This window comes from Rhodnius prolixus, unplaced genomic scaffold (genome assembly GCF_049639745.1).
Source record: "Rhodnius prolixus isolate KJV_2025 unplaced genomic scaffold, Rpr scaffold_13, whole genome shotgun sequence".
Lineage (NCBI taxonomy): Eukaryota > Metazoa > Arthropoda > Insecta > Hemiptera > Reduviidae > Rhodnius > Rhodnius prolixus.
The window spans coordinates 2,478,335-2,496,208 of record NW_027411583.1 but is presented as its reverse complement, the minus strand read 5'-3'; the positions used below and the strand labels follow the sequence as shown (position 1 = coordinate 2,496,208).

The following is a 17,874-nucleotide window of genomic DNA, read 5'->3' as shown; positions in this document are numbered from 1 at the left end:
GCGTTAGCAGGATTACCAATTATTTTGCAGTGAACTAACGCTTACTTTAACATTAACTTTTATGGAAATTAAACATTAATGAAAATTATAATATTTTTCTTTCTTAATTTTAAAATTAACTTAACATTCCTAAAGGTTTTTTTCATTTTTCATATTCTGTTTAAAAATGCTTGATGATTGTAACCATAACTTATTCAATTTATCTTAACACTCAAAATTAAAGGTTTGAAATAATAAACTAAAAAGCTCTCTCTTTTTTTATACTGATTTCCTATCAGAATTTTAAAAACAATTCTAAGCTACAAGTTTGCGCCCAAATTCAAATTAAACCTTTAAAGTACAATTACCTAGTACAAAATGAACGTTCCTAGATCAAGGGCAATTTTATTGAAGCAAGATATTATTCAAAAGAGAAAAAAAACAAATGATTCTGCATTTTTTCAAACAGGTTAGTTGAAAAGGATTTTCTTTGACAGAGGGAGAGAAAAAAGAAGCTTTTAAGGAACCAAAGACCAAATATAAATGTGTATCTATAAATGGTTTGGTATATTAGAAACAAAACAATGTTTTAACATTTTAATATCAACATTTTATTTTTGGTTTTATTAATTTTAGCCTAAGACGTCCACGAAGCAAGGAATAAGGTGTTCAAGAACTCCAGTCTAATTTTTCCTTAAAATATTTAACCTTTTAACTCTAAAGCTTGTGGTTTGTCTACTAAAACTTTTCATAATCTCAACAATGTAGCCTTCGTTCTATTTTTAATTCCAGCTAAGGTGGACTTGAAATTCACTTGTTGTTTCATTTAGGTCGAATTTGAAAAATTGCATGAGTTAATTGTCATAATTTTCTTTAAATTTGATGCAATATCTTCTTATGCTGTAAATTAATTAATTTATTCTTCGAATGTTTTAACTCTCTTAATTAATTTTGGAAAATGGTAAAAAAAATGAATTATTTCGAAACTAATAATATTTATATTTTTAAACAAAATCATTCTTTCCTTTGATAAAAAACAAATTTTTATTTCAGTAAGGGATCGCACTAGAAAGATTCCAAAACTGGAGAATCAACCAGAAGAAACTAATGAAGCTAATCTTTCCAGTTCAAGAAATGATGTAGAAGAAACAAGTTTGTGGACCTCAACAGGTTCTTGTGTAACAGGACGTTTATTTGACAGAATTTCGGCTCAAAGAATTGTACATTCTGAAGGTCTGGAATCAGAAAAGCCACTCTCTATTTACGATATCATTGAAGGAGAAATTAATCCGGATAGCCGAAAAGGTAATGATGGAAAGTCTTTCAGGGTGTTCTTTAAACCAACTAGACCAGATCAAATGGAGGAGACAGAATCATTCTTTGTTGGATTATTAGATAATCTTCCAGAGGGTAAGTAGCAAAAAATATTGTGGAACACTTTTTAGACAGTCAAAATGATGGTAACGTTGAAACATAAGCGTTCTTTAAATTTTATTGCCAATTTACCTTTCCATAAAAACTGTTCTAAACTAATTCAATGTATCTATTAAATTATATATTATATAACAGTATAATTGGATTTCTAGAGGTGATGCAGCCAGATCCTGATGACTATGTTACTCCTGTCAGAATGCAACGCTTGATGAATACTGCAACCGTAACTACATCAACCAGCCGAAGTAGCACGTCTGGCCAAAACTTTAAAAATCAGGTAAAAAGCTTTAAATCTATGTTTTAAAAAAAAACAAAACAAGAAATAAGATTTCTACATCAAAGAACCCTACCAGCAAATGTTTGCACAATATTACAAGAAGGATTTAATTTACAATAAAATAAGTTGTTGTTTGATTGATAGATGGAGAAATCTGCTAGTCTTGATAAACCAAGCACTTCTTCCATATTCAAAATTCCTCACTCAGTTCCTTCTAGATTTTCGGCAAGGTGTGTTAATGAAGATATATCTGTTTACGAAGCTAGTTTGAATACTCCTCGTAACTACACTTCCTTACCAAACCTTACACCAATTTCTACTCATAAAGTTGCGTGAGTATTTAGTTTAAAAAAGATTGGTTTTGCGAAATTACAATTTTTTTAAATTTGACAATAAATATATTGTATATCAGCTATGTTTTTGGGAAATTTACATAGATGTGAAGAATTTGCCCTTATTCTCTTTAAAACTGTAGTGTCGGCTGAGCTGCTAACAATAAACTCAATTTTAACCACCAACTTTGCCTTCTTATTTGGATTGTGTGTTCACAGTTAAAAATTTTAAATAGAAGCATTTGCTCGAAATTCTGAAATCAAATATTTAAAAAATAAATCAATGTCCGTACAGTGTAATTAGTTTTAAAACTACATTAATGCCCTCATGATTTTTTTTTTTTTTTTCACGTTTTTCGAAGTAATTTACAAACTATTGGAGGAAAGGATAATTTGGAATAAAATGTTCTTTTTTCTGTACATCTTCATTTGCTTGCTCGAAACAATGTAAAAAATATAGTTACCATTCTTGATTCAACTATGTTGCTACTTCAGGCTTTTATTTATTGATTTATTTTATTTTTTGCGGTTTTAATGGCCATAAATCTTGATGACAACTCACCAGCACTGATTATTTTCTATTCATTAAAATATTCTCTCTTTTTTTTTTTTTAAATATATTCCTTATTTTAAATGAGTTTTTTAGTCTCATTTTGACAACTATTAATTACTAAGTTTTCACAAAATTCCTGTTTGCCCTGATTAAGGCGGAGGGCTAGCGAAAGATCATTCAGAATACCATCTTCTATAGATTCTGCAACATCCAGAATAAATGTCATGAAAAATAAATCGTCTGGAAAAAATTGCAAATCTTCCACAACACCTTCAAGCGATAACTCTTATTTTATTATTGGTAAGATTAATAATAATGTAAGTAATACTTCAAGTTCTTATTCTTCTACAAATTTAAAGGCCAATGCTTCGGTTTCTAATATATTTTCAAGAAATCATGTTACTCAAACATATTTTTTTTTATTCTGTCGTAACGAATTTAAAACATTATAGACTTACTTTATCTCAATTCAAATTTATATTGTCAACTATTATTTAAAGGCAAAGAGATTTATTAGTTGATATTATTGTTAATTTTTTTTCTTTTTTTTGAAGGTGCTCAACATCTAAGGTCCTTCACACATTGTTAATATTGATATTGTCTGTGATTTCAAACATTATATATTAGATACAAAATAATTTAAGAGTTTAAGTCCACCCAGATCGTAATCTTAATTGTATATTTCATAATATTTAAAAGATCAAATTCTTCTTCAGGGTTATGAAACTTTTGTTTATTTTTACTAATATTTTCTGATTTGTTAGGTATTTCAAGTGGACGGGGCTGTGCAATTGGTGAAATTGGGATGGCAGCCATTGATTTAAAGAGACCTTCCTTTATCCTCTGCCAGTACAGTGATTCACAAACTTATCAGAAAACTTTGGCTAAATTGAGTATTTATCAACCAACAGAGGTATAACTAATATGTTGTTTCACCTTCATCTAATTAAGAGATTTGTTTTAATGATTACATGCTTAACTTTGTAACCAATATCTATCTCCAAAAATCATTTGATTCCAAAATATAATCAACTTTATTTATAATGTTTTTTACTTTATGTAGGTCATGTTTTCGTTGTACGAATAACGTTGTTTATATTTCGGAAACAAAAAGACATGGTTTAAATGTGAACAAAAGCCTTATTATTATAGAATTATCCATATAAATTTATTTCCGTTAAAATAAGGGACTTAATTTTTGTTGATTTAAATCTTCTTAAATTTATTCTGTATTAATTATCATCAGTAATTTTTCTCTCACATTATATTTATTAGGTATTAATACCAGATACATTGGAAGCTAGTCACAATGATCTGTTTCTTACATTAACGAATTATTTTAAAGAAACAAAAATAGTATCTGTTAAAAGACAATACTTTAACAGTGCCCAAGGCTTAGAAGCGATGAGAAATCTGTGTAACGCAGATTATTCTCACGTGGATTTGGTAATTTTAAACAAGTAAGTTTAACTGTATCATATAATTATTTATTTTTAGTATTAAATTCATCATGAACATGAATACAAGAATAAATTACAATTATAATTAGTTTTTCTTTTATCTGATTATTGTTAGGTATTATGCTCTGTGCGCGGCTGCTGCGTTAGTGATGTATGTTGAACATAAACATAGGGCAAATTTCATGCCACATACTTTAAAAGTTGCCTATGAATCAGTGGAAGGATCAGTAATCATAGGTTAGATGTGCATTCGTTATTATAACTTATTATGAGGGGAAATAATATAGAATATTATAATTTAAGGGGAGAATGTATTCGATAAACATGTAATTGGTAAATAAGTTTTGAAATTATAACTTTTTGGATTGTTTTATTGCTGACATTTGCGAAAACTGGGTGTTTACTGAGCACCAACTGCAGGGAAATTATAATATATTAAATATTTTTGGAGTTTGAATGTGTTTGGTGCGAATTTAAAATTGCTAACGAAATATTTTATCCTACCGAGAGTTCTAACTGTTGTCATAAATTCTAAAAAAATATTTTCTCTAGATGATAAACTGTATTAGAAGAAATTTGTGCCCTTATCAAGAATTAGTTCCGCGCTTCCCTTATTAGCTCTAAAATAATTTTAGCGCTTAACCAAGCTCGAACCCTAAGCGTTTGCAGCTAAGCGGAAAATGAAATTTCTGTTTATAGGAAACTTAGAAAAAAATTGTACTATTTTATTACAGATCTAGAAACTGCTCGTAGATTAGAACTGGTCACCAGTGAAAACAGTATCATGGATCAAAATAAATACACTTTATTTGGTTTGATGAATAATACGGTTACAGTCAGCGGGCATAGAAGGCTTAGAATGGAAATACTTCAGCCTTATTCCTCTCGTCATATTATAGAAAAAAGACTTGACAAAGTTCAATATTTGGTTGAAAATGAAGATAAACTTGGTAGCTTACAGGTAGACAACCCTGCTTTATTTTTTTATTTATTTCTTTTTAACATTTTTACTGAATAATTTTTTTGTTTAGAAAGTATTATTAAAATTCTCCAATGTGGAACGTTTGTTATGGATGTGCTCAAAAAATAAATTTATTAGTAGTATCAACAGTAATGTAACACCACCATCTAATCGAGGCAAAAGACAAGCAAATGAAGCTCATATTTGCGAAGTATTGACCAACTACATATTGCTGTTGAAGCAGAATATTGATGATTTGTTTCAATTAAAAGAAGTACTAAGTAATATTGATCAAGAATGTTTCACTAATATCAAAGATGTAAGTTGGTTTTCTTGTCTATAATTATTTTATGACGATTGCCACTGGTTTACTGTGGGATTGCTAACATGGAGTTGTCTTTTTCTCTGATTTCTTTTTTTAATCTCCATCAAATCTAAAGAATGATTTGGTTCATAACACTGTTTAGAGAATTTAATTGAACTTGTAAGTTTCTGTACCTATGTGGGTGTTGAAGATAAATGAATATCTGAAACCAGACAAAATAAAAAATATAAAGCATGCTAAGAGGACACGCTTTTCTAGATCAGAGGCTCTAAATATTCGAAACTATTGCCCCACTTTGAAGATTTGTTTTGTGTGACGTCCTTCAGAATCGTTGAGAGTTCATTTTGTTTCTTTAGGGAGTTCAACAATTATTTCTTTGGGTAAAAAAAAATGAAAATAATAAACAATTGTGTAAGACAATTACTTTAATAATCACTTTATAAAACGCAATACAGTTTTATTAACATAGTTTGCTGATAATTGGAATACGGACTGTGTTATTCATTATACTAGTAAATCGGGTCCAGGCCCCTTTTGATCCTACCAAGAGCTGAGCTGAAGTAGTCTTACAGTTCTGGGTCTGCAGCAAATTTGAGGCCTGGTGATGTATCTCTAATATTCAGAGACTGAGGAGAAGGACTTCATTCGTAGACCCAAGCCAAGTTAGTGGCTGATACTGGCCACTGCAGGCTCAGGAAACACATGCATCGCATGGGCCCGGCAAATGATAGCCTTTGCAGGTTCTGTCAGGAAGAGGAGGAAACGGCACTGCACGTGTTGTGTCAGTGCAAGGGGCTCATATGGCTAAGGATGTTACTTCTCGGGGAGGAAAAACCAAGGCCGGTGAGCTTTACCCAAGAGCCGCTCACCAGCATTAAGTCTGATTAAAAGGACAGGTCTGGGGGGTGAGCTTTAGAGTGAGGAGAGCCATAATAGATCCAAACGGGTTGCAGTGGCGTCGGCCTTGAGGCCGCCCTAGTTTAATCTATATATCTAGTGGCTGATAGGCTAAGCCAAGGTCGAGAGGATCTAAGAATTGATGTGGGCCTGCTGAATGGCGGGTGGAATATTGACTGAAATTTATAAACAAGTCATAAATACATTTTGAAGATTTCAAGTTTGCTTTCACTTTTAAGAATGCACTCGATTAAACGTATTGTTTAAGCTGCAGTACTATTAATTTAAATACAAAAAAAAATATATAATTTGAGTAATTTTAGTTTTAGCAGAAAGCTTGCTCTCCTTAGTTCAATATATATATTTATATACTATCTGCGTTTATATAAAGAACAATAATTTTAAAGTAAAAGATCATCTATTTGTTAAATACATTATAATTAAATGATGTTCCAATATTATTACTTTCATTACTGAGATCATATCAAATTTTCAATTTCAGTATTCACCGGATGTCCATTTTGAGGTTCTCAGAGTCAAACAACAAAATGTATCTAAACTTTATCCAAACAAAGTCGTGAAATATTACTATTTCTTTGTATTCTTCCGTAGAAATTAGAGGACCAACGATATAATACAATTAAAGAGAAAATTGCCCAAGTATTGCATGAAGATTCAAAACCAGCTAGAGGTTTTCAAGCAGCTGAATTAAATCGTTGTTTTTGTATTAAACAAGAAGTGAATGGTTTATTGGATGCAGCAAGAGTAACGTATTCAAAACTCTTAGACAACATGCAAGGTTTGTAAATATCTTGTTTTATTTCATCAGTTTTTGCAATTAACTAATAGTTTTATTTTCAAAGAAACAACCAAAAATTTTTTTTTGTTTATTCTCAATACACGATATTATTCAAAAAAACAGCTGATCTAAAGTTAATATTAATTTTTGTCCATGTCTGTTGAGTTTCTCATTGAATCATATATACTCAAAATTTAAAGTAGTAATTTGAATAAATTTTATTAAATCACTATTTAGAAATTATTTAAATAAAAGAATAGATAAAACCTCTCTTCATTCTTATAGCAATATAACCACAGTAACCTCTCTCTCCTTCTCCAGTTACCTCTATCGAGGTCTGCCAAAACGTGCAGTAATAAAAATCTACCAGAGAATGAGTTCGTCCTGACCAGAGTCATAGTCATTACTTCAATAGTATCGACACGATATTTCTTGACTTACTTATGCAGAGTTCCCTTTTAATTTAGATTTTATATGCGTTTTTTATTGTGTAAAAAAGAACAAAATTACTTTATAACTGTTGATTTAGCCGCCTTAAAAACATAGATGTGTAGCTTTTAGGAGATTGTTGAGTAAATGCTTCCTTCAAATTTAATTATGAATAACTAATATTAATAATTATTAATAGTTTAAATTATTTAACAGATCTAATTGGATCTTATTCTGAGCAATGTGGCTTGGAAATGAGTTTGTGTTTGACTTCAGATCTTGGTTTTCACGTGAAATTTGTGCTTGGAAAAAGACAAGACCCAATTACATTTCAACTCCCAGCAATTTTCACTAACGTTAGTTTGCCATTTTATTTTATTTTTCAAGCTCATAAATTTTTCTTTTAAATTCTGAGAACGTGAAATCATATCTTGTCAAAAATAGATGTTAATATACCCTACTTTTCGGTACCCATATTCTTTTTAGAATTGTCACCGCAAAAGTTTTTATAAATTCATTGCAATAATCAATTACTAATCATAGCTTATCCGAACATCTAAATTGTTTTAGTTTCATTCACTTACACTGCGATAATTTTAAGAATTTACCTTGCAATTATTAATATTGTTTAACATATCGTTACAATCATAAAACCGGGAATTAAAATGAAGTTCTTTTAGTCATTTCATAATTTGTAAATGAATTTGATCGCAAAAATGCCTATTACTTAGTCATAACTGAAAATGTTTTGAAATTATTTATTTCTTATAGCATGCGTAATGTTAAATTTAAAAGCTAAATTATTTGTTATTTATTAATTTATTATTTACATGTTTACAACTTATTCAAAAGGTTAAAAGAAGAGGAAATGTATATCATGCTTCAACTATTGAAACTTTTAGTTATAATGCCAGAATAAGTCGAGTGGTGCAGGAAATTCAGCTTATTACTAATGCGTAAGTTGCATTTACGAAATAATATCTTTGCATAGCTGCGCCTCTATGTGCATTCTGACCATTTTAATAATTCAATTTAATTCCTTTCTTGTTTAAACTGCAGACTGGGACTCAAACCCAGCGCTTCCTGGTGTATGTTTTTATGAAAAAACTGTTTTTTATTTCTACGTCTTCGATTAAAATTAGAAATTTTACAACTGAAGAAAATAGATTTCTGAATATAAAATTTTTTATTTGTATTTTTGTTTTCTATTTGTAGTGTCCTTTTGGAATTGTTAGATGATTTAAGAAGTTATGTTGGATGTGTGTATAATCTGTGCGAAGTAGTATCAGAATTAGATGTAATATCTTCGCTCGCAATAGTCAGCTGCCAGAAAGATTATGTCAGACCGATATTTAGTTCTGATCTGATTATTAGTGCTGGGCGTCATCCAATCTTGGATAAATTTGATAGTAATCCAATTCCAAATAATACCTATGCATCTAGAGATAAAAATTTTAACATAATTACTGGACCAAATATGGCTGGAAAATCTGTTTATGTTTTACAAGTGGCACTGTTGCAGCTTATGGCTCAGGTATGTTGTTGATTAACAACACTGTTACTTTTTTAATTGTAAATAGTTTGAAAGTTTGAATGTTCGTGATTTTGAAATACAACTTGTGTTAATGATATAAAGCTGGAAGGAGAGAGATTAATTAAATTGCTAATTTGAAATTAGGTCGGAAGTTATGTACCCGCTGCTTCAGCCGAATTGAGAGTCACAGATCACATATTCGTGCGCAAAGGTCTTATAGATAGCCTTGAATGTAACGCCTCTTCATTTGTCTGCGAGGTAATATATTAGATTCTCTAAATTTCATGATTTTTACTCCCCCTTTGACTTAATCATTTTGAAAGATTGCTTTTATTTTTTAGTTGAAAGAAATCATGTATACAATTGAGAATATAAAAGAATCAAGCCTGCTTATTCTTGACGAAATTTGTACGGGTAAGTTTTAATTTAATGGTATTATTGTGCATTTTTTGTTTTGACTTCAGAATGTTTAGTTCTCTAAAAACAAAGCTAATGTTGGGGAATTTTTTCTTGGAAATAAGGATTATTAACTTTGGGATAATTGTTTTCTTAGATTCTATATTCAACATGTCTATATTGTTATACAGGCGTAAAATCAGATGAAGGAACTGCAGTTGCCTGGGCAATTAGCGAAAGTTTCCTGAAAAGGCCAGCATTTACTTTTATTACTACTCATTATCATTTTTTGACAAATCTAGAAAAGATCTACCCCAATGTAACGAAGTAAGTGTAGGGTTTTTTTATTTAATTTAAAATTTTAGAAGGTAGTGTTGATATGCCAAATAATTTTTAGGTTAATAGAATCGTCGAAATTTGATCGAGCTTGCAATAGTAGAATAGTACCTTTGATTTTATTCGCCATATTACGCATGTTTTTCCACTAGCGGTTGCCAATTTTTATCCACCTTACAGGTTGATTTATCAGTTTTAGTAGAATCCACTTTACTTCCACTTTTATTTATATTTATTTCTTTATCCGTCGTAGAATATGGCTTCTATTTTCATCTGTCATCAAAGGTTAATTAATCACTATGGTATAGAATTCTCTACAACTTATGGTGGATGAAAGACTGAAACCTGTCAGAGATGCAATACGTCGGGTAATATCAACGATATTCAGCATTACAGCATCCAGTGAAGATCACATGTTCTGAAGTTAATCATATTCTATAAATATTGTTTTCATTAACACTTGAAATACTGTAATAATTTAATACATCACAGCACACGATACTAAAAAATTAAATTAGTGCAAATCTGTTATTTATTATAGTATTATTAAAATCAAATTTGCCCACTCTTTTATCTTTATATAAATTAAAATTTCGCTACATCTGGGGTTTAATGGACACTTCTACATTGATCTTGACGAAGCTGCAAGTAACCCTTCTAATATAACCTTGACATCTCCCACATTCGGATACACATTGGAGAATTGTGCAACTATCTGAACTTATACATATCCATTCGTCATAACATTATAACTCATTCATCATAACAACGTACACCCATTCAAACTTTGTTCTGGTTACAGAACAATTATATAATACGTATGAGCAAGCACTTATATTATAGGGAGCTTCAGTTTATTTCCTATATCACAGTGTACCTACTTTTTTAGCAACATTTACGTGATAGATTACTTTACCTTTGTGAAAATAATAACTACTCTATTACTAATTATTAATTTTATCCAAAGTTACCAGATGGAAGCAGTAGAAAGTACAGAAGAAGGCATCAGATTCGGACCACTAGTATATACCTATAGACTAATAGACGGTGTCACACAGATCAGTAATTATGGAATAAGGTTACTGTTGCAAACAGCATTGCCTGAATCTATAAAGATGGATGCAGTAAAGTTTTCTGAACAGCTTTTGCAACGACGTGCTACAGCGTTTCCTATAGTCCAGAAAGTAAAGACTGTTTTCCTTATTAATAAGTCGATTTTTATTTTATAATGTGGGTTATAATTCATTTTATTAAAATAATTGTTTACTTTATAGTTGCGAACAGATCAGACTAAACTAATGGCTAGAGTAGATGAAGTGGAAGGATTTATGAAACAGCTTTATAAAGCAAGTATAGATAATGAAAAATTTACATTAGCTCTGGTTAGAAAATTTCAAAAATTAGCCATTAGGAAATTTTGTAATACAGGAAATAAAGATCACATGCAAACAAAAGGACGGCATTCTAGGTATGCTTATAAAGTGATAATTTATTTGATTCTATTTTTAACTTTCTAAAAATTATTTTTACTGAATAGCGTGAAAATAACAGAAATAAATGCTGAAAATAAAGAAGGTAATTCAGACATGGAAAATGTCTGCAGAGAAGGCAGTATTAACAGTCAAAATGGTGTAAAAAGTAATAATAGTAATGTGAGAGTTGATCCACACATAGATAAGACTGGGAGCCTCAAAGTAGAATCACTTCCTCCAAAGTTGATATCTCTACACACTTCTTCATTATCAACAAATCCTAGTACAGTTACCGTATAACTGTTACAGAATTTTTATTCTTCAAAACTTCCTATCAACAGGTCATCAGTGTTAAAGGTACATTTCTTTTATTTTCTACCTTATCGAACCCTCTTAAGTAATTTTTAGGAGTCTGTATTCACGTCTATTCAGGAACTGCAATAAAATAATTTTAAGTTAGGAATAGGTCTATGTAAATTTGGTCAGAATAACTCAAACGAAAAATTGCAGAATATTCCAATTTGCGAATGTTTAATGGAAGTAGGAAATGCTTTATTGCCAATGCTGTTCTTTTTTGAAAGAGTTTCTGGAAATGTTATTCGCTTCCGTAACAAGTATCTTTTGATACTTGATGTTGAAAATAATTTTTGAAAAATTTACTTACTTAACAAATTTGAATGAGTTAGAAAATTTTAGTGTTAGTTATGATAAAATTTAATAATTTTTTTTTATACTCAGGCGAACAAAAGCAGTATTTTTTTTTTATTATTCTTGTTAATATATTGAATCACGTCGTAAGAAAGGTTAATAATGACGGCATGTTACATCTTTATAATTAAGCATTTGCCTCAACAAAGATGTTTGATGTGGCCACTAGTGTTTCCCACATTTTTAGTGGGACTTCCGAAGTGTTATATATAAAAAAAAAGTTAATACATATAACTACTATTATTATTTGAATCTACTTACTGTTTCATAACAAAGGTATTCTTTTAGATATTGTGATAAATAATTGCATATATTGTACCTGAAATGATGACAACAAATTGAATGCAAACTACAAAACGTACTGAAAATGTTGGTTAGACAAATATTCATCATGACCAAGTTTGAAAATAATTAATTATTGGATAAAACTATTGCATTATATTCAATAAATTCTGAAGTCATATAATCAGATTGTATATAAGTGAAGAAATAAATAATTTGTTATATGAATATTATAATAATAAAAGAATAAAATGATATTTACGAAAAAAGAATTCATTTTTGTTTCAGGTAAGGGAATTAACATTATTGTTTACACGTACCCTCAAATCAGTTGGATTTAACATATAATATAAATATATAATTTCGGTCTGTAATTTATGATTACGAATTAAGAAAGTTTTAATTTGAACCTGTAGAAAATTAATAGCTTTTTGTTAAAATTGGAAGGCTCACGCTCCTCACCCTAACAAAATTAACATTAATAAGCAACCTTAGTCACTATACAAGCAAGCAACATTCATTTAATAAGTTAATTTAAGCTCATTTAAGTTATATAGCTTAATTTATCTACTAGATATGATTTAATATCTACAATGTATGCACCAATCTTGCACTTAAATCTATTTTTCAGAAAAACAAAAAAATAATTTCCTTCATGTACGTTAATGTGGCTTTTTTAAAAATATGTTTGGAATTTTGTAGCGCTACTATTTTTTATTTTCTATTTTTCTAATTTAAAGCGCGTCAACATCTGAGGTTATTGGCGCCGGGACTTCTTTCAATGCTGGCCTACGTTTTCTTTCGATACCGAGGATACTGACCAACATCGGACAGAGGGCTGTAAGAAACTCCTAGGAAGAAAAAAGCTAAGGCAGCTGGATTCGAACCCTTCCCTCGAGATCTTCGTGGAGGGATCCAATATGCTAACCACATAGCTAATCCCTTCTTCTTCTTTTTTTTTGGAGATATTCACTATCATTATTATTATTATTTTACGTCACTATTGTTATTATTATTATTATTTTTTTCTAGTTTCAATAATAAACTATACATTAATAGTTTGACACCTTTTATTATTATAAAGTAATTTAGATAGCGGCAAGTTTGTAATACTCTTAACTGAAAAACGTTTTTCGTAAATGAAACCACCATTTGAAGTTCATTAGTGGAATCGTTTTATCCAGGCAAATTTGATCAGAATCGGGAAAAGGCCTACAGAGTTTTAATTCCCAATAGTTTTAGAGAGGGCCTTACACTGAAGGCTTAACTTCCTTAGGGTACAGAAGTTCGAGACTTCCTTTTTAAAAGAAAATGTTAACACATCTACATAAAATTGTTACGAATGTTATTTAATATATAAAAAATTCTGTGCATTTAACATATATGTATTAAAGTCATACCAATGCTATCTAGCGGCAATAGCTTAAACTAGAAAGATGTAATTACGTAGAAACTAGTTCCAGTGATCACCGCTAGGTAGCATGAACATGTACTTTGACACTATTAAAATAAACATTAAATAACCTCCTAACAAAACAACTGTCCGGTAAGGCAGTAGTGTACCATCAGTAATAATTTGCTTTATTAAATGTTCTTCACCCACGTTGTTAAACCTTTTATATCGACAGTATTTTAAAGAAGTTTTCCTCTAAAAAAATTTCCATGTTTAAAATTCACTGTTTAACCTCATAATTTGATGTTTCTTTATTTATGATTGATAGTTTTGAGTTGATGCTGCTGTAACTAAGTCAGTGAAAACTTTACATAGCTTAGAAAATTGATTGTATTATCTATTTGCATTAAGCGATGACTTCCTATGAAATTAAGAAACTTATTTTTGGATCATTACTGCGTTAAGGACATCTTGCAGGTAAGCATCATTTTTTATGTATACTTTTATTTTAAATTACGTGTTTAACCATGTCTCTAAATATATTCGAATATTCTGGAATATACTATGCCACTGAGAAACATTACTAAGTAACAGAACAGTTTCCATATTTAGACTGTTCATTATTTTTTTAATATGGTTAAATCCGCTATTATAACCCAATTCATTATTTTGAAGGATCCTTCTGTACTTCTAGCAAGAACGACCGTATTTATGAGGTAATTCGCATCCATTCTATTTTGATAATAAACCAAACTAGATTCTCCAACTGTGAAACTGTTCTTCAATTATTGTAATCTATTATTTACTACGTTCAGAGTAATACTACATAAACTAAAACTTTTTTCATTTAAATTTTTATCTTTGTAGCAGAAAAAAGTTTTAATTTTCTGAAAGGTTTTAATTTCATTGAATTTCTTATATATCCTCCAATCACAAAACTATTTCTATTATGTATATAAAAAAAGATAAAAAAGAAGAAGAATATTAGTAGCATGTTTGTTGTGCTGTTCAATCAGAGTAATCTTTTTAATAAATAATAAGTATGTTTTTTGAAAATATATTTCATTTTCTTTGAAAGAAAGGATTAGGTTCTTTAAAAAATGATTTTAACTTTCATATCAATGCTTTACTTTTATTGCAGTACATTTATTTAATTTTTATGAATAGAATAGAATAGAATAGAAAAGAAATTTATTATTCTGGGACAATTGTCCCCTAAGAATAAATACAGGTACAAATAGAGGCCTTAATAGTTTGGCCTGTGATTAAACAGAAATTAAATAAATAAATAAATATTTACAAAAGTGAAAATGAAAGTAAAAATAAAATAATAAAACAGCAGAAATTAAGGAAATGAATTAAAACAATTAGAATTTCGGAGGAAGCTGAATAGAAAGGAGATAACTGAATAGACGGGATTTAAAGATGGATAGGGTAGGAGCATGGCGGACAGATGAAGGCAAGGAGTTCCATAGAGAGGTAGCACGTATGAGGAAGGACTTGTCAAAGGATGAGGTACGGTGAGAGGGAATATAAAGATCAGATGAGCGAGATCTAGTGTTACGGGAATGGATGGAGGATTTAAACTTAAGGAGTTGAAAAATATAGGAAGGCCTTTGAGACTGGATGACTTGAAAAAGGAAAGAAGCCAAAAAATACATTATCAATTATAAATTTTTTTCTTCTAGGTACTTCATTCAGGCTAAACTCAGTAAAAACTAATTATTTTAAGTACATAAATATTGTTGATTGTACATAAGGTTGATTTTCAGATGAAATAATAACCTAAAAGAGAAAATTATCGCGTAGGTTGGTGGAAATTCACCACGTACAAGGATAGGTAATAGGTTAAGTAGTTTTTACGGATTTTCTTAAAAACAGCTTCAATAATTTTCTTAAACTTTGTGTACTTTTTATTTAAGCCGTACTACATAAATTTTACTGAAAACCGTTCTCTGAAAACTTATTTTGAGACCACTTTTGGAGTACAACTTCAGCCCTAGGTCATCATCGTAAAATAGCATTTAAATTCAATTTTAAGTTTTACCACGAATTTATTATTAAACTTTAACTATTATTTAATTAAAATTCCAAATTTAAAGAAAATCTATTGAGCAGATTTTCAAGAATTAGCCAAAGAAGGTCAGAAGTATAGGTGCTCATTTTTGCCTTAAAAAAACAATTTCTAATGGAAAATAAATTTCTAACTACTTATTTCAACTTGATAATTTAATATTCTTTCATTTTTTTTTTTAAAAAAAAATTAGTATTATTAATTTTTAACTGGAACTACTTTTTCAATTCTTCCGCAAAACCATGTGCTTAGGTGTGACGTCATAAAGTAGTCCCAAATTATTTATTGAAAAAAAGGCTTTAAAATTATTAATAGTGTGGGAAAATAATTTTTTTTATCTAAATTAACTTGTTATTAATCCATTTCAAATAGAATTATGCTTAAATTTAATTTTATAAAAAATCCAAGTTCAAATATGGCGACTAACGGATTTTTGCAGTCAGTTGCCATTGGGCTCCCGACCAGTCAACATCTATGCTGTTCACGTAAGTAAGATTCTATTATTTATTTAATTAAATTCAATCAAATTTTTATTAAAATTAATAAAGTGATACAAATATATTAAATTTACAGAGTTTAAGATATTTTTTTACTAAAAAATTCAAAGAATTGAATTAGCACGTGGTCGACCAATGAATCTTGCATGCCTGGACAAGCAATAATTCTTATTTCTTTAATTATTTTTCTATTTCACTTAATTAATTTTTACATTTTAACATAAAATTAATTTTCGTTATTATTTTAAATATTTTTTAACTAAAAAATTTAAAAAAGTGAATTAGCACGTGGTCGACCAATGAATCTTGCATGCCTGGACTAGCAATGATTCTTATTGCTTTAATTAATTTTCTATTTCACTTATTCATGTTTATTCCAATTTTAAATTTATTTATTTATTTTTTGGTTGTAACTTAACTCTTGAAATAGCTTTAGACCTTGGGACATTTCTTAACAACTCTTCTAAAACAATCAATAGTCCGAATTGTGAAGCAAGTCACCCTGAACGTGCGACTGTCTTTACCCACCTTGAACAGAATAAGCAGGGGTTAAGTAAATTTTGGAGAAAAAAAAGTAAGTAATAATATTTTTTACTTTATTCAATAAGATCACTGCAAATTAAAATTTTTAATAGAAATTCAAATAGTTTAAAATAAAATTAATTAATGAAATCAATTAAGGGTTCAAATAGAACATGCTACACTCTGCAATTGATTGGATTTTGAAATAATTTTAAAGCGCCCAATATGAAAGGCAACCTTCACATTGGAGTTGAGCATTGAATAAAAAGAAAGATATAAATATCTTTGATTCAAAAAACACTAAGTGAATTTATATGATTCTTATGAGTAATGGGCTAGTCAATTACTTCATTAAGAAAATTTTAAGCAAAGGAAAGATCCATCAATTTCTATTTAAAACATTTGGAGGGCATTTCGTTTCCCTAAAAAGATTTCTTATGATCTTAAATATAATATACTAACTGAATGAAATTAAAATATCATTCAAGGTTTATGAGAAATTTTACTATAATAATTCTTTCATTACACTTCGATACAGTAAATCTAAAAACGTTCTCACTTATTGAAAACAATATCTAGATTTTAAGTTTGTACAATGCATTAATAAGGAAAGATAATCCTTAACCTTATAGTTATTGCGATAATCGGTAGGTAATTTTTGGGGAGCGAAATCTGATCTCTACCTCCTCGAGGTGCTCCCTGGGCAACTACTCCCGGGAGTAGGCTAACAGAGACAGTACATTTTTTAAAGCTCAAATGTAGTTTCAATTTAAATTTTTTCCAAATTTAATTAAACTTTATAAATAGAAATATATTCATTTACGATAAGCGAAATGATAAATTAGAACTGTTTTAAAAGGGTTGTAGAATATGAAAGTGTTATCTCGTGCAGTTTCGCCAAAGTTTCGAGATATATATGAAAAATTGCAAGTTTGTACATTGTATTTAAAAAAAAACGAAAAAAGATATCTTTTACTATTTTTCTACCTAATCCTCTTGATATTAAGCACCAGTATGACATTAAATTTTATGACCTATGTTTTTGGTAGGACATATATTTTTAATATTCTCATCCAGGAAAAAAAAAACAACTTAGTTTTAAGAATTAGTTTTAATGAGGTGGGATGACGTTATGGATGAGCAAAGTGGGTATGGATGAAGGAATGGAATGGAATTCCTACAAATATTTTGGATGTAATGGTAGATGGCTTAAC

The 17,874-nt window shown here is 29.4% G+C and overlaps 1 protein-coding gene and 1 long non-coding RNA gene across 4 annotated transcripts; both read left to right on the top strand.

The window, feature by feature from the left end:
- The first annotated feature begins 213 nt into the window (after nucleotides 1–213).
- On the top strand, nucleotides 214–12,443 carry LOC141447929 (mutS protein homolog 4-like). 2 transcript variants are annotated; one of them, XM_074115868.1, is made up of 21 exons: nucleotides 214–448; nucleotides 1,033–1,389; nucleotides 1,566–1,690; nucleotides 1,835–2,022; nucleotides 2,730–2,875; nucleotides 3,340–3,488; nucleotides 3,851–4,035; nucleotides 4,151–4,272; nucleotides 4,770–4,996; nucleotides 5,067–5,315; nucleotides 6,831–7,017; nucleotides 7,663–7,802; nucleotides 8,299–8,402; nucleotides 8,662–8,980; nucleotides 9,125–9,238; nucleotides 9,322–9,394; nucleotides 9,568–9,703; nucleotides 10,680–10,896; nucleotides 10,987–11,180; nucleotides 11,250–11,541; nucleotides 12,181–12,443. In XM_074115868.1, exons 1-20 carry the CDS (start codon nucleotides 358–360, stop codon nucleotides 11,482–11,484), a joined length of 3,558 nt encoding a protein of 1,185 aa, XP_073971969.1. In that variant the 5' UTR covers nucleotides 214–357; the 3' UTR covers nucleotides 11,485–11,541; nucleotides 12,181–12,443. The 2 variants fall into 2 exon arrangements, with proteins under 2 accessions (XP_073971969.1, XP_073971970.1); XM_074115869.1 differs by lacking the exon at nucleotides 214–448 and adding an exon at nucleotides 455–544.
- A 1,135-nt stretch (nucleotides 12,444–13,578) lies between these two features.
- Nucleotides 13,579–17,628, top strand: LOC141447928 (uncharacterized). 2 transcript variants are annotated; one of them, XR_012454691.1, is made up of 3 exons: nucleotides 13,579–14,044; nucleotides 16,081–16,126; nucleotides 16,569–17,628. It is a non-coding gene; the product is annotated as an uncharacterized lncRNA (long non-coding RNA). The 2 variants fall into 2 exon arrangements; XR_012454690.1 differs by lacking the exon at nucleotides 13,579–14,044 and having other exon boundaries at nucleotides 14,053–16,126.
- The last annotated feature ends 246 nt before the right edge of the window (nucleotides 17,629–17,874 follow it).

Coding starts and splice junctions, on each gene's coding strand:
- LOC141447929 (XM_074115868.1), top strand. CDS start 358: ATGAACGTTCCTAGATCAAGGGCAATTTTATTGAAGCAAGATATTATT. Junction 7,803..8,298: donor TCCCAGCAATTTTCACTAAC/GTTAGTTTGCCA, acceptor CTTATTCAAAAG/GTTAAAAGAAGAGGAAATGT. Junction 9,239..9,321: donor CCTCTTCATTTGTCTGCGAG/GTAATATATTAG, acceptor TTTATTTTTTAG/TTGAAAGAAATCATGTATAC.